At 45.0% G+C, this 22,478-nt stretch overlaps 1 protein-coding gene across 2 annotated transcripts in view; it reads right to left on the reverse strand.

The window, feature by feature from the left end:
- DTD1 (D-aminoacyl-tRNA deacylase 1) overlaps positions 1 to 22,478 on the reverse strand; it is a 178,844-nt gene that overhangs the window by 1,091 nt on the left and 155,275 nt on the right. For both annotated transcript variants that reach the window (XR_011530926.1, XM_070588763.1), the window contains one exon: positions 9,481 to 9,652. Coding sequence is in view for 1 of the 2 variants with exons in the window: in XM_070588763.1 (XP_070444864.1) it covers positions 9,500 to 9,652 (153 nt within the window). In the remaining variant the exon portion in view is untranslated. The remainder of the gene's footprint in view (positions 1 to 9,480; positions 9,653 to 22,478) is intronic.

Genomic DNA, 22,478 nt, shown 5'->3' on the forward strand with positions numbered 1-22,478 from the left:
AAAGTAGGATTGGCAATGGATGTTAGCTCAGGGAGAATCTTCCTCACCAAAAAAATAAATAAATAAATAAGGAAAAAAGAAAAGAGAATGAATATAAAAGTACAACATATCAGAATTTGTGACATTCACCTAAGGCAGTGCTTAGAGGGAAATTCATAGCATTAAATGCTTATATTAGAAAATAATTAGTCAATAATCTGAGTTTCCACCTTAAGGAGTTAAAAGAATAAAAGCAAAGTAAACCCAAAACAAGCAGAAGGAGGGGAATAATAAAGATAAGGACAGAAACTAATGAAGTTTCAAACAGAAAAACTAAAGAGAAAATGAATGAAAAAGTCAATAAAACTTATAAGCCTCTTGCCAGACTCACCAAGAAAAAAGAGAAAAGATACAAGTTATGAATATCAGAAATCAAGAGGCAACATCAGTACAGATTTTATAGATATTAAAAGGATAAAAACAATATATCACAAACAACTTTATGCCCATAAATTAGACAACATAGATGAAATGAACAAATTCCTTGAAAAAAGACAGAAAAGCCTCATTTCCAAATCCTTTTAACAATGAGGGAGTCAGAGGGGTGTGGAGCCTAAATAAAGCATAGGGACAGGGACTAAACTAAACACTTGTTCTTGGGATATTTTTAATACTGCTCCAAGGATGGTAGTTCTTTGGTATAAAATGTCCAAGAGTCTTGAGTTTCCCTTTGTAATTCTGAGGCTACAGCAAAAACCAGCTGGTCTTGTCAATATTTCTGAAGCAGGCATTTGTCATCCAAGAGTTTTAACCCCAAACTTAACAGAGTAGTTTCTACTCCCTCAGATCTAAATTTTAATTGAATGAAGTTCAGTAAAAGCAAAAGATGCTGATAACGAGAGTTGCACGTGGTGATGCCCCATCTAGGAACAAGCTTCTGGATGTGCTCACATGGGTCACATTCTTAAGTGCTGTATTATGAACAGATGCCTGGATGGAATTAACAGCCTGCCATTCCTGAGTCCAGTTTGATACCAAGGTCCATGGGCCCACATGGTTCTATCTGGACCCACACAAAGTATCGAAATTTCCCCTGAGGTCTCCCCTCATGCTCTGAAACTCACCTGTCACAGTCTTGCACTGCTTCCTACGAGATATCTGAAAGACCACCAGGGGACCACATTACTTCCATTTTTAAGTCAAGAAAAGCAACTCATTTGCTCCTATATTTTAATCAAGATGTTAACCCAAACCTAAGAACCTGGGGCCTCTCTCCTCGCTTGCAATACTAATAAATGAAATCCTGAAATTGGTTCTCACATTGACCTTTGGAGAACTCCATCTTCTTGGCACAGATTAACACCTTTGTTTTTGAACTTAAAATGAGCTTCGAGATCCTGCTTGAGTACATTTTTCTTTTACATTTACTCCAATTAAATATTCCACACGTTTTAATGCTTTGGGATAATAAATGTATATTTCAAATTTTTTTTTTTTTTTTTGAGGAAGATTAGCCCTGAGCTAACTACTGCCAATCCTCCTCTTTTTGCTGAGGAAGACTGGCCCTGAGCTAACATCCATGCCCATCTTCCTCTACTTTATACGTGGGACGCCTACCACAGCATGGCTTTTGCCAAGCCGTGCCATGTCCACACCAAGGATCTGAACTGGCAAACTCCAGGCCATCGAGAAGCGCAATGTGTGAACTTAACCGCTGCGCCACCAGGCCAGCCCCTCATATGTCTGATGTGCAGATGGAAATGATAAGGTTTACCTCAGAAGAATAAGTGACCTAGAAAGTGTTATTCTGCTAGAAGACAAAGCAGGTAACATTATGTCTCTAACTTTACAAAATTAGAGATATAGAATTATGGGCTCAGAGAAAACGTTATAAAAGCATCATGTTAATAATGATTATCTTAGAACAATGAGATGGCAGATGCCTTTTATTTTCTTCTTTGAGCATTCTGGCATGTTTGAAATTTTCTATAATGAATAAGCATTAATGTTGTAATAAAAATGGCTTTCAAAAGAAATTTTATAAGAGAACGATGATTTTTAGGAATTCCAGTTCTCTCCCAGAGAATCATAGAACTGAAAGAAATCCTGAGAGGTTTCAACCCAGGGGTTCTCAAAGTTTTTAGGTAAACCACTCAGGCATAGAGACTTTATAAAGCACTCAACCTTAATCAACTGTGCTACTAGTGGGAGCCCTAATGGCAGACCTCATCATACTATCAGCATTAATATTAGGAGTGATTGGCTCCCAAACTGCATGCAAGAGCCTACTGGCCAGCAGCAGACACTGTTCTGCCTGAAAGACACTGCCCCATCATGATACATGGATTGGTAAGCAGACACTTTTTATTTCCAATGTCACTTTTAACAAATGCTCCTTCTCATTTTCTTGAACATAACAATAGAAAAACCAAGGAGCCAGACTGCTGGCTAGCAACTGGAAGTAGCTGGAGATCATGAAGCCCACATGGCTGGAAGCATGAATGGGGAGGTGGGAATGCGCTATCTGTGAGGTCCATTCGCCAGATTAGAAGCGCTGAACGGAAGCTTGGATTCACATAATGAAAGGAAGACCACCAGAGAGAAAACGAAAGTAAAATAAGATCTTTTCTTTTTCTTACTGTTAATTCATCTAAAAAATAACTATTTATAAAATAGTAATAGTAACAGTGTACTAGGTTGTATAGCATATGGAAAGTGAAATGAACGACAGCAGTGTCACAAGGGATGGGAGGGAGGAACTGGGAAATGCTGTTATAAGGTACCTGTAAATCAAGTAAAGTGGTACAGTGTTATTTGAAGGTGGACTTAGATTAGTTTAAAATGTATACTGCCAGGGGCTGGCCCCGTGGCCGAGTGGTTAAGTTCGCGCGCTCCGCTGCAGGCGGCCCAGTCTTTCGTTAGTTCGAATCCTGGGCACGGACATGGCACTGCTCATCAGACCACGCTGAGGCAGCGTCCCACATGCCACAACTAGAAGAACCCACAACGAAGAACAACGAAGAATACACAACTATGTACTGGGGGGGCTTTGGGGAGAAAAAGGAAAAAATAAAATCTTTTAAAAAAAAATGTATACTACCAACTCTAGGGCAACCACTAAAAAAAGAAAAATTATTTTAAGTTAAAAAAAAACAAAACACCACGTCAGAGGCACAGCTAGTTCATACATGAAGTACCAGCACACTGGGAAAGTGGTGTGAATGCTGACACAGGGAGGCAAAGTGAAGCTCTAGGAATGAAAGAGATCCCACCTTCTACAGGGGAAAAAACAGTGAGAAGTGACAGAATATCCTTTTAACAGAATACACACAGACACACAGGCAGACGCACACACATACCCCTCCCATGCACGCTGCTCTAGCTTGTTAGGAAGAACTGTGCTCAGCCAAGACACATCTTACTATTCAAAGGTCAAGTTGAAAAAGCAAACAGACGGCAGCTTCCAAAACACTTTCCTTGTCTGGTTTCGAGTGTGTTGACATTTGAGGACAGAAATGGGGGGCACTGGTGAGAAGCCTGCTCCTTTCACACCTTAGTGACGGTAGTTGACTAAATACACAAATGAGGTGACACTGGAACCTGCAGTCAAAGGCGGGGACCACACTCCCTTAGTGGGAGGCTGCCCGGCACCTGGAGCTATGCGCCTGAAGCGGGGAACTGAACTGCAGCCTCACGGGAAACCCGAGTCCTCCCACGAGGTGAGGAGCTGCAAGGAGTGGGACAGAGGGCAAACGGAGTTCATTTTAGCAGTTTCACATCCATCTGATAAAATAAGAAACAATGTTGGCAATGCGATAGAGAAATGTTCACACCCTGGGAATGTCCTCTGAACTATGAAGGTTTTTGACTCATTGTCAAAGAAAAATATGCTGAAGACCAAGTGGTTTCTCCTTCCATTTTCTTTTGTTTTTTCTCTCTCTCTCATGCCTTGGAAACTCAAAGCTGCTTTCCTCAGGGCCTGCGAGGCTCCCAAGGGCTCTGTTTTTAAAGAAAAGCAAATGAAAACTGCAGCTCCCCTTATGTGGGGTGGGGGAATGGCTGCTGTTTTTCTGTGGAGCGAAGCAAATGCCAAGGTCACCTTCCGTCTGTCACTACTTAATTCAGCTCTTCCAAGTATCTGAATATTTGGTGGTGATTTTGTGGGTCTACTGGGACAGCAGATTTTAGCAGAAGGGCAACAAAAGCCCATGGGCAAGAAAAAGCCCAAGTATATCACTGGAGGGCCAGCCATAGTTCAGTCCTGGCCCCTCTGGAGTCTTCAGTTCCTGGAACATGGCTAAAATCCCAGAAGAGGGGTGCCCAGCCCGTCCCTGGTCCTCGGCTGGCTGGAGGTGTCTCAGAGGCAGCCAGCAGGAAGGCTCAGAGGACCCCTCACTTACATCCATTCATGCCGGGATGTCGGCACAGGCCCCAGGCCTCTGCTGCCATCTCTGGTTTGAATGATTGCAGCTAGACACCCACCTTAAACTGTCAATAAATGAACGGCTTTCCTTGTGCACTTCGTCAAAAACCCCGATGGAACTACATAAGTGTGCAAAGAAAATGTGGCTTCCGCATTTTCATGGCCCATACAAACTTCCTCACAAGCCGCTATTCCGCTGAGCAGGGGAAATCTTGAACACACACTAACTCTGTCCTACCTTGGTATCAAAACAGCTCAGTCCTCAGCAGCCTCTGTGGCTCAGCACCAGGGCCTTGGTGCACACTACTGAGGGGCGCTCAATTGCTCAGGGGCCAGAGGTCCTCCCTGGCTGACTTGGCCTCACCTCAGCTCTCCCCTCAAGTCTGACCCAGGAGGTCAGAGGGAGGTCATGTTAAGAGCTGAGGCCATGACCCCTCTGCCCTCCTCAGTGAAGCTGCCCCTCACAGCCTGTGGGGCAGGCTCCCTTCACCCAGGGTCTTTCCACTGAGAACCCACAGTCAGTCCAAGAGATCCCCAAGACAGCTCTCTTCTGCACCCCTCACAGGGCAAGTAAGACCCTCCATTAACTCCTTCTGCCTCCTGATGCCTAACCATGTCCTGCCCCGCCTTCTACTCAGCCTGATGGAGACCTGGAGCCACCGTGCGCAGCAGTCTCCTTCCAGAATTCCCACCAGGGACCATGGCACAGGCCCCCATGGCTTCCAGCTTTCCCATCATCTAACTCCTACCCCAGGGATTTTGGTCTGCAGCAGGAAGCCAGAACGCCAGGTGTGGCCTCTGGCGTCCCCTCCGTGTGTCCCTCTTCTCTCTTCCACTGTCTCTCCTAACCTGAGAGCTTTCTTTCACCTTCCCTCCTGCCAGGCAGGGGCTTCCCCCACACCATCCCTCTTCCTTCACCCTCTCCCCTGGGCCATAATGATGCTACAGCTACAGCGAACCTGACTCACAGGGAGAGGGAAGGAAAACATATCTGCGTCCTCTTTTCAAAATGCTGTGCCCCTTGGGTTTGCTTCTCCTGCTGCTGTGTCCCCTCCCTGGCTAGCTCTTTTTCGGTGGCTAACTAAACAATAGTACAATTTACCCCAAGTTCTATGCTACCCAATCTGCACTACCCTGAGAACAAACACAATGACAAGTTTTTAAAAATGTCATCAACTTTACAGAAGCAAAAAATAGACCCCTACAAGTCTATGAGAAATTTAACCTCTTAAATTTGGGATATGTTGGGGAGAAACGCTCACTCCCACCTCTGGCCCTTCTTTCTGTGTGCTCAGTTTTCTTTCTGCAGACGTGTCCTCCTGGATGTTCCGCGATACACAGTTACTGTCTTTTCCTTTAAGCCTGGGGCCCTCAGGAGTTTTTCTTGCCTGCAGAAATGGGAAAATCACGCGCAGGCTGCCCAGTGGCCACAGGACACTGATCCCCATAGTATACTCTCTACTGGGATTATTCTGAGGCCAAAGTCTAATGCAAATGAAGGTCTTCACATTGTTATGTTTTGCACTGATTTAAAAAGTAACAGAATCCAACACTCCTCTATAAATTAAACAAAGATTTTTTTTTCTTTTTTTGAGGAAGATTAGCCCTGAGCTAACATCTGCTGCCAATCCTCCTCTTTTTGCCGAGGAAGACTGGTCCTGAGCTAATATCTGTGCCCACCTTCCTCTACTTTCTATGTGGGACAGCTGCCACAGCATGGCTTGCCAAGCGGTGCCATGTCCGCACCCGGGATCTGAACCGGCGAACCCTGGGCCACGGAAGCGGAACATGTAAACTTAACTGCTGCACCACTGGGCCGGTCCTAAACGAAGATTTTAAAAGTCGTGTTCAGACATACTTAAAGCAAAAGTCAAGACAATAAATTTATAAAATATATTAATGCAATCAAGAAAGGAATCAACTAGGTGGCATTAGAATTCCTAAAGCCGTTTTTGAAAATACAAAGCTGCAGGCATATCCGAATGTGTCTGTGAGTGTGAGTGTGTATTTAGATTGATAAACTGGGTTTTGTTACTGGGAGCGCTTATATTTTTATTCCTTTTCCATTCATTGAGGTCATCATGAGAGTCTGAAGAATTTGAAATTTTTAAAACTTGTTGTAAGGTCCCAATTCCCTGGAGAAAGGTTATTATTTGTAGTTTTACAACTGAAGGGAAATAGATGGTGCCGTGCCTGAAGGGGCCAAAAGAGAAAACAGCATGCAGGCTGGGCAGCTGCCTCAGCCCAAGGAGTGAAAATAGGAAGTATCCAGTCTGGATTCCACTTCTGGACCCAGGAACTACCCACTCCGAAAACTTGGCCTAACGAATGACGGTCCCTGGCCATCGGATTAACTTGTCCTTAGTCTTCCTTTAGGCGCAGGTGCAGGGGTTGGTCTGGTCTCTCCCAACACGTCCCTGGGGGCAGGCGAAGCTGGAAAAGCTCACAGAAACACAGCGGGAGAGTCCCCTTGAGCTTGTCCCTCCCGCCTCAGCCTGCTAGGACAGTCACTGGGCACTGTGGCTTCTACCTGCCTGCTTTTCCCAGTATCACTGACGAAAGGAATGAGTTTTACTCACGTACTTAACAGAAGAAAAACCAAGGAAGCAGAAATTAAGTAACTTACTTATTGTCACACACAAATTGGTTGGATGGAAGTAAGAACTTAATGAGTTTCTGGGTTACTGCCGCACCCATTTAATTAGCATAATTATAAAACTAACTTAAAGAACTGCTCTGCACACTGTCTTTATGTGGCATATTTCACTCCTTCAGATTTAGGATTTCTACACAGAGTGTAAATCAGAAGCGCTAGCAATATCTGTGATGACAAAACTGACCTAATATGAGCAAATCATCACAAAGTTCTGGAGGAGTAGGAATGGAAGTTTTATGTGACATAAATACCAAGTAAAACATTATTGTGTACTCATGAATATTTAACATTCTTTAGACACGAAATACCACATTTCAGAAGACTCTCCCTAACTCATACCAACTATTTCAGTTCATGAATACGCATCAATGGCTTTAGGCAAGAGCATCAAGATCAAGAAACAGGCAGGGCTGCGATTGTGACAGACGAAGGAAGGAAATTCCCTCTGATCCCTGCTTCCCTTTCAGGTGAGTGTTCGAGATAAAGTAGCCAAGACCAGTGACCACAGCTCTGTCATGTCCCTGAAGTTACACTGGAAGAAAATATAGTGACTGGGGGAAAAGTCAACAGGACAATAGGATTTATTATCCAGAGCTTCTCACCCCTTAAAACTATCAATGAATCAACAACCCATCCTTTCTAAGCTGTCTGTTCTGTTTCTTTGGTCTGTTTGTGAGCTGGTAACACTGCACCCAATTATTACTATGGGCTTTGTAACATATCTCAGGATCTGGTGGTCTGCGTCCTAAAGGACCCTGCGAATATAGACTTCTGACCTCTACTTCCTTTCAGAAGGCAGAAAATTATCTTACTAACGTTCTCCTCTCTTGCAATTTGGCATCTCCAGGGAAAACTCATCTGCCAACTTGGTTTGAACCACACAGTCTATTAGCTGAAGACTCCAAAATGTAGGCCTGGACCTCGCTCCTCAGCTCTGGACCCTCAGAGTCAACAGACTACTAACATCCCCCTGGCTGCCAGCAGGCACCCTCAACATAGTATGCTCAAACCAGGTCTCATCTGAGATCCCTACCTTCTGTGTTCACTGCGTCATTCAAACTAGGAGCCTAAGTCATTCTAGATGCTTCCTGTCCCAAATCTAACTAGTCACCAAGTTGAAATGATTCTGTTTCCTTTACACCTTTCAATCCCTCCTTCCTCTCTAGTCCCACTATAACATCTTATCTTGATTTCTGCGACTGCCTCCTAACTGGTCTATCTGCTCCCAGCCTTACTCCTCAAGGCTGCTGGGGTGATCTTTTAAAACTTTGTATCTGATTACATCACTTGTAGACTTAAAACCTTTAGGAGGTTTCCATCACTCCAGGATGAAATCCAAATTTCTCACAGTTGCATACCGGATCCTTTATGATCCAGAACCCTCCTACTTCTCTAACTTCAGAGCAACTCCCATCTCCCTAGACAACCCACCCAACTGAACCCAATGCTTCAGCCATTCTTCACTAGCTCTGTTCCAAAACTCATCTGTCCTTGTCCCTCCCCCAGCAATGTTTGCACCTGTTCTTCCCTTGGCTTAGGCAGCTCCCTACCCTCTCCTCTCATCTCCCCATTTCTACAAGTCCTTCAAGGCCCAGTTCCAGAGTCCTCCCCACTGTGGAGCTCCCCCACTGCCCTCTCCACCCCACTTCACATTCCCATCATCACCACAGTGCACCATGCTGCAGCGGCATTATTTCTATGCTTCTTCCTGAACTTGTGGACTCCTGACAAGAAAGAGGCTTTCAATAATGTGTTCACTGAGGGAATGAACTTGAGCAAAGGGCCATCAGACGACTGGGTCAAGTTTTAGAGGCCTCTGATCTTCAGGCAGGCAGATGGACTCAAGGCTATAGTAAACTGCGATGCATTCCTGGCATGGACGTGATAAGAATAAAATCCTGTTTTAAGAAGAGTAAACTGGCACTGTCATGCATGATGAAGTGAAGGATGGCAGAACATGAAACAAGAAATTATGAGAACAGGCTGCTGCAGAGGACCATGGCCTCCACTGGAGCTGCTGAGAGCAAGCATGGAGAAGAGGGAGCGCCCACAGGAGCTCAGGCAAAGCTCCTGGGCTGGATCGAGGATCTGGGAACACTAGAAATGCTAATGGCTGTAGGAGTTGCCAGGATCTGCGAACACTAGAAATGCTAATGGCAGTAGGAGCTGCCAACTGAAGCAGGCAATCAAGGAACACAGCACTTCCAGGCAACCTCCTCCGAAGTGAATACCCAGGCCCACGGCTATCTGACACTCCTGCATCTCAAATTTTCTCTCCACCGTGGAGAGCAGCAGATTTAAGGAAGTGATGGATGAATGTCCATAAAATGAATTCTGCCTCAAAAGCCATTCGGTCCTCTATTTGTTGCTGTTTGCCCAAAACGTGAGAAGACAAAGTTACGCAGGGAGGGGAAGCTGCTACCTGAGGTCCGCCCCCAGGCCTAGGGCTCCCGCTCGGAGGACACGTCGCCCTCAGCTCCGCTGCTGGCACTGCGGTCTTCTTTCCGGGGAGTGTTTCTTTCTTTGCTTGATTCAGAAGGCCCTTTGGCTCTGGTCTTTTCTTTCCTCTGCTGCTGTTTTTCAAGCTTTGACAGCTGATTATAAAAAACAGAAAGAATTATTTTACAAATGTAAACATGTGCCTGTATACCAAAACACCAATTACTTCACAGGCAGCCACCACTAAAAAAGCTTCTGTCTGATAACCTGGTGTATGTACCACGTGGTTCAGGTGTGTCGAATCATACACAATCTGCTTACCAGGCAGGCCCCGAACCATGAACACAGATCAGTCATACACGTGGTCTCTCTCAGACTTTCCCCGCCAGTAACTCAACTTGTCATGCAGTATTTGGGGATGGTCAACTAACAGGCTTCTTTGACAGACTGAGAAGAGCCCTATAAATGAAAAGGCTTTTAGTCTGTTATTTTTTTCTTTGACGTCTCTTTAGCTTTTCCTCATCAAATTATCTTCCTACTTCCTGTTTTCTAAAGAGTATCAAAACGCCCCACTGTTTGCTGAGATAACAGGGAAGGCTGTGAGGAGAGCACATTAAGTACGTTTAGCCATTGCCTCAGTTCTCGGTTTGGTCTTTAAGACTGGAGCCTGACTCCTCAGTAGCCAAAGCCATGAGTGCTCCTAGCTGGCTACGTGCACGCTGGCCACAGGAGCCCTCCCAGACTTCCTCCAGGCCACCTAGGGACACGCCTCTGACATCTAAAGGACCCTGGGTCCACTTCCCTCCTGGATGTCTCCCCAACTTGTTCAAAGAAACCACAGACTAGACGGCTGAAGGAAACTCAGACCACTGACACTCCGAGCAGCAGAATGGCCATCCAGAGGGGCCTGCGGAGAAACTCGTCAGACGAGACCAGCCAAGGTTCGGCCCACGGGATTTTCTTAGACCAAAAAAGCCAACTGTAACAAAGCCTGGGAGACTGCAACACCCAGTTTCATCTGCCTCCCAGACCCAATCTGCTAGCATTTTACAGTTCACATGGCAAGGGGGAACTTAACGAAGGGCTGGCTTCTCCCTCCTGCTCCCTGCCCCACACCCAAAGACACAAAGAAAAGTTACTGTAACCGACCCGCCAGATCATCTCTTTATTACAGACAGACTCTGAGCTAAACCTTTAGATAGAGCAATCGGCAGCTCTTCATTTGGTCCAGAAAACCAAATTTATTAATGGTTGACTTATTATCTTTCCCACTCCCCAGTTACCTGAAAAGATGTAGCCAACAAATAGGTTGGTTAACATGCTAATTAGATTTGTGAATGAAGACATCACCTCACCTTTGACCCACTGACTCTCCTCCCAGATAACTCCCCTGGGTAAATTCTCATTAGGGCACAGGAAAGGCTCACAGGAATGTGCACTGTAGTGTTGTTTGCATTAGCAAAATCTACAAACAAATGAGCACTGACAGAAGGATAGAAAAATATAACGTGGTATAGTCACAGAAAGCAATACTGTAACTCAGATCTACATATCAAAATGCTCAGTCTTTAAACTCACATGTTATGGGAACCAAACTCAGTTTCCGAAGGCTATATACAGCAGGATTCCATTTACATAAAATAACACTATATATCACTAATGGGCTCACGCAGACGTAGTATGGACTGCGAGAATACAAACCAACTTGAGTACACTAGTTAACTTTGGGGAGAAAGTGGAGCGAATGGGACCATAGTGGAATGACTATATATGGGCTTCAACTGTAACCATCAACTTCTACTTCAATAAAAACAAAACCAGACCTAGGACAGAGCTACTGACCAGTGCCAGTACGTAAACCTCTTGCGATAGCTACTTGGACTATTGATAACAAGATGCTCACGCCAGGATGTAAACCAAAACACAGCTTCCTTTGTCAACAAAGTCCTGCCGTGAAGAAGTATCAGCTACTGAACAGTGTGCTTAGTGGTGTAGCTGATTTCATTCTGGTACAGGCTCTTTGTCTCACCATGGCCTGGTGACAGACAGCTCACGTATAGGGACTTTGAGTAGGAATGACCCGGAGCAAAAATGACAAAACGTTAGCATTTTTAAAATCTGAATAATGGCTACATAGAGCTCCTTGCTATATTTTTCTCTGTGCTATTATTTTTCCACGGACCATTATTTTTCTCTGTACTACTCTACTACAGATTAGGGAAGAACTTCTTGCATCTAAGATGACAGCCTTCCTTATTTCCCTTTTAGTGTGAAAATGTTCTTTCTTTTATGAAATGATGAAGATAGCAGGTGGGGGTCCTTCAGTCTCATTCTTTCACAAAATGATCTTGGACTGCATGACGTGAATGTACATAACCTTACTGAACTGTACAGTTAAAAATGGTTAGGATGGTAAATTTTATGTTATGTGCATTTTACCACAAATAAAAAATTTTTTTTATTGGGGCCAGCCCCGTGGCCAAGTAGTTAAGTTTGCACGCTCCACTTCGCTGGCCCAGGGTTTTACGGGTTCGAATCCTGGGCGTGGACATGGCACCTGTCATCAAGCCATGCTGAGGTGGCATCCCACATGCCACAACTAGAAGGACTCACAACTAAAAATACACAACTATGTACCGGGGGGCTTTGGGGAGAAAAAGTAAAAATTGTTAAAAACTTAAAAAAAAATTTTATTGATGTATAATTGACATATAACATTAGTTTCAGGTGTACAACATAATGATTTGGTATTTCTATATATTGCAAAATGATCATCACAATAAGTTAACATCCAACACCAAAACAATTCTTTTAATGATCTTGGAAAATATGAAGTTGACAAATCCATGCTGGACCTGCCAATTTATTTTTTATTTTTTATATTCCTAGTTCACGAAATTCAAACATCTGGAAACCAATGGTCTGCAGTAAACTGCGATAAGTTGCCTTCTGTTGCCAGCAGTTTACGTTTGTATCAGTGACCGTATATGTGTTTATACGTGTGTGTATTACATGTACATATGTGTGCATATATCTACAGACACATAATACACACACTATATATATAAATAATCATGAACACGTTCCAAGTGAGACACTGAGAAAGCATGATTTTTACTTTAAAAAGAGGCCCTATCCATTTGCTTCCCCTCTTTAGAGGCACACATAGAAAATGCAAATACCACCAGTGACGTAATGAAACCAAGCCTGCCCCCACTGCTGAGATTCAATCTCATGCAAAGGCCTGTTTGTGATCCAACCTGTTACTTACTTTCTACTCCTGAATGCTGTTGAGAAGCCAGATCCTGGGAGGACGATGGGGAATAATTCCCAATTACAGCAGGCTTCCCAGAGGCTCCTCAGGTCCCTGCAGTGCCCGTCTGGTTCTGCCCTGACTCAGAGGCACCATCAGCACAGAGCACTAAAGGTGGAAATGTCAATTTGACCTTCCACCCAAACCCCGCCCCCTTCCACCATGGACCACTCTTGTGAATCACGTGCGATAATTATTTAAGTGACAGGCACAGCCCGAGTTTCTGCAAATGATATAACACTGATTCTCTTACACTATTTATCTTAAAACAACCCTAACCACATATGGCTCCACGCCTCTAAGTCAAGTTCTCTGTGAGAACATTGTGAACTAACCTAATAAATTTAAGCCTTTTCTCAGAAAACTTGGAATCCAATGCAGCCAAAATGTGGAATTTACATCTCAAGGCAAGAAAGCAGTTGGATCTTTTTTTTTTTTTTGAAGAAACAAATGAGAAAGAAAAAGAAGAAAAGAAATTGGTACTGCATATGGACTCATGTAGAATGTCAACAGCTTTCAAATCAACGGAGCTGCATGTCAAGGAGAATATAAACCACTACAGGCCCTGTGAACGCGTGATCTACAAACAGTAAAATGGAGTGCTTTTGGTTTTTTGTTTGTTTGTTTTTCAATCAACTGATGAGAGCGTCCATATTGCAAAGGAGACATTGTCCAAACCATACTGGCTCTAGCGCCTTAGAGAGAAGTCCAACCTTCCAAAGGCAGCTCTGGGCACATGGACACTGCCAGGCACCAGGAAACCATCCTATGGCCAGCCTCTACTTCTCATGGTAGATCTCGGAAAAGGGGGGCCAGAGCAGGAGAGACTAGAGTATCTGGATCCAAACCTCCCAAACTCACGATTAAATCTAATGAGAAAATAAAGGATTTTCTTTTTAATTAAAGCTGTTCATGCACTAATTGCATAGCGTAAGAATAAACTAGTTGAACATGGATATTACAATGCTCTACTGCAGGGCCTGCAAACTTAAATGCCTTGAGGGACCAGGCAGGTAGCAAAACAAGTGAAGTAACTATAAGACAATAGAGCATGGTGGAGACTGTGGCCACAATGGAGAGGACAAGCCCCACCTAAGGGCTTTCATGTTTTCTTTTTAAACATGTATGTGGGCAAATATAACGTCAATAGGATAGATATGGGCCACCTGTTAGGGACCTCTACCTTGCACTTTCACCTAATGCGATCCCGTTTGCTCTTAACAACCCAATAACAGTTGTATTATCATCAACATCCCATGGAGAAGCCACTGTCAGCTGCCTGCGCAACAGACATAATCATCTTCCCAACATCTTCTTCCCTCCCTGCTGGCCGGAGCAGCCTTCTACTTCAGAAGTGGCAATGTCTGACTCTGCTATCATACAGGCATGTGACAGAAATCACAGCCAACAGGACCTGAAGTGGCTGTAGGGGGGCTTCAGAGAAAAGTCTCCTTCCCAAATAAACACAGGTGCAAGGAGACATTGGGGAGGAAAAGGAGCTTTGGGATTGGGGCAGCTGTCATAACGAGGAAGGGGTATCCAGAGGAACACAGAGGGCTCTGGAGAGCCCTGGCAGGGCCAAGCTGGAGGACTCAATCAGCCTCCCTGTAGGAAAGGTCGTCAAGCCACACTCAGGAAGGTTTGTAGCACTTGCAACTGAAAGCAAAATATCTCACAACATGTCCACTGAAATGGATGAGAAAACGGGCATTCACAAGTTATGGGACTTGCTTGAGGTTCGCAGCACGTGAGTGGCTAAGGTGGGTCCAGGCCTCTAGACACAAACTCCATATTCTTTCTGGGGAACCACATGCCCTCTCTTGCTTAATCTATGAACTTCATTTAACAGATATTTATTGAGCACATCTATAAGTCATGTCCTATTCTAGGTGCCAGGGACATAGACAAGAACCAAGCAGAGCCCCTGGCTTCCTGGGGCTGAATGTCCCCCCAGAGAAATGACTGGAGATCCCCACATACAATGAGCCAGGCCCTGTTCTAAGCACTTGGCCTGTGTGAAGGGTACTATTCTGATCCCCATTTTAAAGCAGAGGAAGCTGAGGGGTTGGCAACCCCACCACTCTGCCTGTAGCACACGGCAGGCCAAGCTGCCATCCTTCTCTGTCCTTGTCTTCATTGGTAGAAAACACGCAGGGACTTCAGGGCCATCTCCGTTTGCCAAATTAAAGAGAAACTATCCTAACATGGATCCGGCTCTGGTTGGTGGTTTAGCAACAAGCTGCTGCAGGACATCGGTTTGCCTGTATGTTTCTGCCCTGAAGGCTAAAGGAGGCAGAAGGATCAGAAACAACTATTACTTAGCTCTAATCAGCTGAGAACCAGCAGCAGAACAGAACAATCAGCTGGATAAGGAAGCAGGGTGGGGAAGCCCCCAAGACAACAAGGGCCTAGAGTTCACTCTCTAATGTCCCAGGCACTCATCCAGGAAAGGCCCTGTGTGGCCTGTCAGTGGCAGTGGGAGAGGCAGACTGGGGTGAGGGAGACGAATGTGGCCCTGGCCCATTCACTGACATGGGACAGGCATGAAGCAGGGGCGGCCCAGCTGCCAGCATCAGGACAAAGTATGGCCCAGCAAACAGGACAGGGACTCTCAGGGCCCAGCTGCAGAGCAGGGGGCAGCCCAAGAAAGCAGGCAGCCTCAGAGCACTGCAGCAAGGAACACTGGGTGGCCAGAGAAGGTGGGCCAGGGTCTCTAAGTTCAGGGAGGTCGGGAAGGAGCTGGTAGAGGCAGGTGGGGAGGGCTGATGGAAGCCAGGGCTGAGGGTGGGGTGGGAGCACAGGTCCTGGTGGAGGGATGAGAAGGCATGTGAAGTCCAGGGACCAGCATCGTTCTCTGTTCACTTTTCACTGCCAGGCAGACCAGGTGGAGAGCAGAAAGCAGTGCAGATCACTTGAGCAGAAAACGACAGGCAGAGATGAGTGAAGACCAGAAAGTCAAGGGCTGCACAGAAGAGGCTGAAGAGCAAAGGCCAAGTGAGGGCAGGGACAAGCCAGGAAGATGGGAAGATGAGGCTGAATTACGGCTGGTGTGCACCACCAGCAGTAACGGAAGTGTCCCCATCTGGGACGGGCAGGTGAGTCAATGCACTCTGGTGGTAACCATTACCAAAGACTTTGGGGACAGGTCAGACAGACGTGGCAAAGCAGTATGGCAGGCTGGGGCGCTGGCCATGTGTAGAGGCCCTGAGAACAAATTTTTCCCAAGTTCCCCATTAATTAAGATAACCACGGTGATGTAACTTGCATAGTGTGGCACATACAAAACAGTGGATGAATACATGCAGAAATGAATGAACAGGACCTGCTGGTTTGGAAGAGTGACCAGGCGATAGCCTCAGAGGGAAGGGAGGCTCAAGCTTTGCTTAGGTCAGCTGTGTAACTAAACGGCTCTTCACCAGCATTCGAGAGAGGGACACGGCATGGGACCCACACAGCCGCGCGCAGTGTTGGGCATGGTGAGGGACCTGCTCCTCGGGTAGAAATATCTGTCTCTTAAGTGGGCAGCAGTTCACGGGAGAGAAAGAAACAGAGACTCTTGGGTGGCCACTGAACCCTCCATGCCTCTGTTTGCTTTTCTGTAAAAGACAGGCCACCACCTGCCCAGTCTGCCTGCCCAAAGCACCAGGAGGACAGAGCGCGGCATTTGCACATGCTCCGGGACATGGAAAACACCAAATAAACAAGGAATCATTCTTACCTGCCCTGCTCTTTCACACACAAAATAGCACTTTTTAAGCATCTTTAAAAACTGATCCCTTTACACTGTGCAACAACCGAGTGTGACAGTGACACAAAACACGAAATGAGTGAGTAGCTTCAGGCTTCCATGGACACTAATGAGCTGCAAGGAACACCTTGATGATTGAATCTGAGAGCTCAGTGCTCTGTGCACAGTCAGACCCTAGACCTCCCAAGACCCCACTCACTCCAGGAGAAGATCACACAAAGAAAGTTTGCTGCCCTGCGACTGGTAAGGTCCACCCAGCTGAAGGGTTTGAAAGGAGCTGGTAGAGGTGATCTGCATCTGCTGTTGCCACCCCTGCCTGCCTGTCTCAAGAACAACCAAACCTACCAGGCTCTGAGGCACTAGGCACAGTTTTGAAGGGGTTCTAGAAAACCCATTTCTCTGTGAACCATCTCAGAACAAAACAGGTGTCTAGGAATTCCTGATGGAAGGATCACTCTTAGAGTGAGATGGGGTCTTAAACTTGCTCCCAAACTGATGTAGGGGAATAATGGTGAAAATTTACAGCTTCTTGCAGATGTTTTCATATGTTCTCATAAGCCTCAGAAAAATCAGGTCTTTCTCTTTTTTTAGACAACAGTTGACTAAAAAGAGCATCTCCTTCCTCAAAGGGCCCATGAACATACCCTGAAATTTTAATTTCAGCTCTTTAAAGTCTGAGTTTACACTCAGGAAATAAATGACTCCTTACATTCTGACAACCGATTTGTCACCTTGAGCATTCCGAGAAGTTAAGGGCAGATATTATTATTCCCAGATTGCTTCTGAGTGCAATGGAGATGAGGTGAGTTGAGAGAGAGCACGCCCAAGGCCACATCCATGCAGTGCCCAGGCTGGGAAGAGCGCCAGGTCTCTGGACTCATGGCCAAGCCTCCAGGCGACCTGGCCTCCTTTTCAAGCAAACATTCACCTGGAAAGGGGCTTCTGGGGTTAGCCACAGCTCTAGGGCAGCAAAGCCTGTTTCTATTCTTGCTAGGGCAATGCCAGGTAGTGCCCTGTCTCTGAGTTATTTTAATGCTGGTTCTTTCTTGCCAGACTCTTCTGTCCCATATATGAGCAAAATCTAATTAGACAGTGAAGAAAATAACAAAAGAAAAACTCAAGCCCATGAAGTCAGTTACTATGATTTTTATAGACCGTAGTGTAGATGGAAAAGTTCTGTTCCAACCAACGTCTTGCAAAGATTCCAAGAAAGTCTTATGGTGAAAGTCATAAAGATCAAATATCTCTTCTGCAATTACTTCTTAAAATACCGCGAGGTATTATTACCCTGAGGGTGCTGGCCCACACCTGTGGCCCCACTGATGTCAGGAGGCACAAGTGGGCAATCACAGGATGCTGCAAAGAAAGGACATGCCCAACCAGGTTCCCTTAGAAGTAAGGACACGAGTCCAAGGACAAAATGCCCCAAACCAACCAGCCCGTTAACTCATTTCAACAGCTTTAGAATTTTCTACAATGCTCACTGTCTCTCCTAAGTGTCCACCAACTTCTGCCACCAGGAAAAGATGCCCTAACTCTTTCAAGTCATTTAAACAGCCCTGTGTGATCATTCTCTCACCTTGCAGACAAACAAGATGAGCTGACACCAGATACTTATTTTGTTGAATAACTAATAATTTCAAGGTATTGTGTAAGTAAAGCACGCTAAAGAATACAGAAATATTCAGTCAGCAATGAACCTCCTCAGGGTTAGGCTGAATACTGGACTTCCTGTGCCTCAGTGTGCTCTGCTGGCCCACACGGACCAGGAGGCAGCTTGCCAGGACTGCTGTGGAGGTGCAATAAAGCCCAAAGGGACCAGCACAGCGACCAGAGCAGCCCGCTGCCCTTCTATAACGGGCTGGGACACCTTCAGGAGTAGATTCTTCAGGAAATGACAGAGACCTGCACTCAAACTCTGGGAGGGGATACTTCCACCTGGCAGTCCAATGCCCATGTGTCAACTCTGTATAGACTCTTTTTGCATTCAGAACGAGGACATCTCGAGCTACTGGAAACCCCTGGGTCTATGACCTTTCGCTTCTCCTTGTTTCCTTCTGCTACTTAAAGGCTAGCGTGGCAGGTGGTGAGAAAGGGAAAGAAGAGAAGACACATTCCAATCAGCAAATGACACTGGGAAGATCTGAGGAGAGAGAACTATGAATCTACTGTGGAATTTTAAACAATCTGTAGAAACCTACTTCCCTAGATTATCTCTAGTTGACTAACACATTTTTTAAAAAGAAATTGGAATTTGTACTTGGACAATTTGTTTTATCAAACTGTAACTTGATAAATTTCATATTATGGGATAATTCTGAAAGCTTTTTAAAAAAAATGTCCTTGTGTAACGGAAAACCTCACAGAACATTCGAAGATGATGTTTCCATATACACCACGGCGTACGCCATTATGTCAATTGTTGTGTTGTGTTATTTTTAAATCAACTGGCGGCTTAATAAAAACATTACAAAGCAAAGTGCACACATGGTACCTAATTTTCATACATTATTAACTCTGCTTGAGGTATTTGTGGGAATTAAAAAAAAACTCAAGCAAGCAGGCATCTGTTCCCATCTGAAATCGTGCAAGCTAATTTTATTTTCTAATTCTCCATTGTTTACAAAACTCCTCTTAGGCATACAAAAATAACAGGGGGGGAGATGAGGGCATTCAGTTGTCGTTCATATTATTCTTACTTAGCTAAGTCTCCTCTGGTCTACTCCTTTATGTTGCTGGCACATGCTAGACCGACTCCAGCCTTCAGGCCCCAGTGGTGACTTGTTTTGGACCATTGTGGGGCATGCCAAAGGTTTAAGGTCAGCCCAGGTGTGTGTTTCTCTATCAGTACAGCTTCCCTCAATCCTCCCTCTTAGCCCCCTGCAGCAGACACTGTCAGGGCTCACATGTCCCTCAACCCAGAGGTCACCAGCAACTTCAGTGGACAACCACCTGCAAGCCCGTGACTTCTGACCTCTTCTGACCTGGAGTACCTGCATCTCTCTGTCGAAGGATACCACTTGCCCAGGGAGGATGCTAGGCCTGAGTGAGGGCATGCCAGAAGTATCAGGAAGTTACCACCTCTAAAAGTGATCTCAGTCACTGAGAAATGAGAGTTGCGGGGTTCAGAACCCCAGCTTCCTCAGCCTTCAGTGCACCAACTCTGAGATATGTGCTACATGGTCCCCCACAGGGCACCTAGGGATCATCAACACACCCTCTGCAGGCTATTCTCCTCCCTGTCCCACTCCCACCCCTCACTGTACTTCCTGGAAGACCTCCGAAATTAACCACACATTCCTAAGTTCTTTTACTTTGGGGAGAGCCAAACCAGAAGCATTTTAACAGCTTTGAAATAAGCCACGTTTTAGTGTGGTAGACCGTTAAGAGTAACTTGTTTGCTACCCGTTTGTACCTTGTTTGTTGTTCTCTGTTAACCAGAATTCCACACTGTTTTACACTCTTGGACACTGGGGGGGCAGGGGCAGACGTTTAGGATACCCGACTCAAGGCACTGAAAGCTGCAACACGAAGGGACCGCTGAGCACGTCTGAGGGTACCCTACGACATCTTTATTATACATGCTCATTCTTTGAAAACTGGTCACCCAGAAACATGGCAAACTATATATTCCAACAGCCAGGACTTTCATTGTGTTGCACTCCATTCTCTAACCCTACTGGGAACAAGGCACCAACTGTATTTCTAACACTTCCCAACTCTTCATCACACCTGTGGGGCTTTGCCTTTGATGGGGGCATATTGTAAAATTTCAAGAGTTGTGGGAGAGAAGTAACCATCAAGGTGTTTGGGATGCCCGAGGCTGGCCTTCTTCCACTCCATGCGCTGAGTGTGGGTTCTTGTCTCCTCTTCTCTGCCTGTGCACGTTTATTGTTTTTTAGGTCATAAGGTACTTGAAGGCAGAAATAACAGTCAACTGTTCACTCAGCATCTATGTTAGACTTAAGTCAATATCTATCATGCAGTTGGCACATGTATGGTTAACCATCATGAACTATAGCAGAGTTTAAGGAGACACTAAAACAATTTCAGTTTTGGTATTCCAATGCATAATTGGTAACAGAAAACTGTTCATGAACATTCTAACCTAATAGTGTTCTTTAAATGATTCAAAATGTTTCTTCAATTTGCAAGAGTCTTTAAAAAAGGGGGTGGGACCTTTTCTCTGCCCCACTTGGTCTATATGTTGTACAAATGCCAATAGAGCAGATTTGGAACAATGAAGAATTATTGTGCAAAATAACAATAATCCAGAAAACAGGAAGACAAGGAATGCAGAAATACAGTGGACGCCACCTGGGAGAGAAATCAAGGCCAGGCTTAGGCAAGATGAGTGCTCGGCAGCCAGAGAAACAGCCCATGGACAGGGGAGCAGGGCGAGGGCTCCAGAGGGTGGGCTCCCACAGAAAGGCCTCTAGGGAGAACGCCTGGGAAACAGGCTCGGGAGCAGGAGGAGTAAACACAGAAGAAAAGAAAGACAAGTACACACTTTCAGAAAAGCAAAAGGCTAAACAAGAAAAAAACCCCACAGGCTACAGCCTGGGTTGGTGGTGACCGACAGTTACAGTCACGACAATGTAAACACCAATTATTGATTCACTTAAAAATGCTATCGTAATACTGGAAAGACGGAGGGGGCGGGGAGTGAACAGTGCTAAGCCCTCATCGATAGTAGCATGAGATAAATAATGTCAGGAAAGAGTAAAAGTTTATTATTTAGGGATAAAAAAGAAAGTATCCAAAGAAATAGCTTAAAATATGGGAAAGGTGCTTGCTTGTGGGGAAGAGGACAGGAATGGAGAAAAACAGGCAGGGGGGTTATTTTTCATTACAGGCCATTATGTATTATATGATTTTTAATTATGCACGTAATCACTTTAAAAAGCAATTTAAAATTTAAGAAAGAAAATTCAGGGGCTGGCCCGGTGGTGCAGCAGTTAAGTGTGCATGTTCCACTTCGGCGGCCCGGGGTTAGCCGGTTCGGATCCCAGGCAAGGACTTGGCACCGCTTGGCAAGCCATGCTGTGGGAGGTGTCCCACATATAAAATAGAGGAAGATGGGCACGGATGTTAGTCAGGGACAGTCTTCCTCAGCAAAAAGAGGAGGATTGGCAGCAGATGTTAGCTCAGGGCTAATCTTCATCAAAAAAAAAAAAAAAAAAGAAAAGAAAAGAGAAAATTCAGTGCATGTAGTTAACAACAGATCCAATACTATAGAAAAAATAAATGATTTAGAAAAATCAGTTCATGTAATTATCCCAATACTCAGAGAAACAGACAATAAGCAAAAAGCAGAAATTTGAAAGTCATCTGTAGGACAGGAATTGTAAAAGGAGAGATCAGAGCAGACAGAAAATACAATAAGCAAAACATTACAAGACATCCCACGGGCTACCAAAAGGCTCAGGTGTATCCTGGAAGGACCAACCATCAGGGAAATTTAAGAAAAGAAACCCACACAAAGGGCACCTATCTTCTCTTCCATGCTACTAAATGTCAGCAGAGAGCCAGTAAAACACTAACAAACTGTGCCGGATGAATAAAAGAATGAGTGCACGATGACAGATGAGGGGACAGAGGGAAGGAAGAAAGCCAACCGACTATCGGGACAAGGCCTGCAGATAAAAGATGGTGATTCAAATACTCCATATCAATCAGGATATTTCCAAACATGCAAGTATTCAGAAAGTATTACGGCTATTCCTATCCCTAAAAAAGTAAATGCATAAATAAATTACTCATAGAAGAACTCCAGTGTCTTGAGAAAGTAATGAAGGAAATTGTGTTAAGTAATGTAACCAATAAAATTAGTTATACAAGTTCCAAAATTAATTGGTGAATAAGAAAATATGAAATGCAAATGAGAAACTAATCAAACTTATCAGGATCTAAAATCCAG

The sequence above is a fragment of the Equus przewalskii genome, chromosome 21 (assembly GCF_037783145.1).
Source record: "Equus przewalskii isolate Varuska chromosome 21, EquPr2, whole genome shotgun sequence".
In the NCBI taxonomy this organism is placed as follows: Eukaryota; Metazoa; Chordata; class Mammalia; order Perissodactyla; family Equidae; genus Equus; species Equus przewalskii.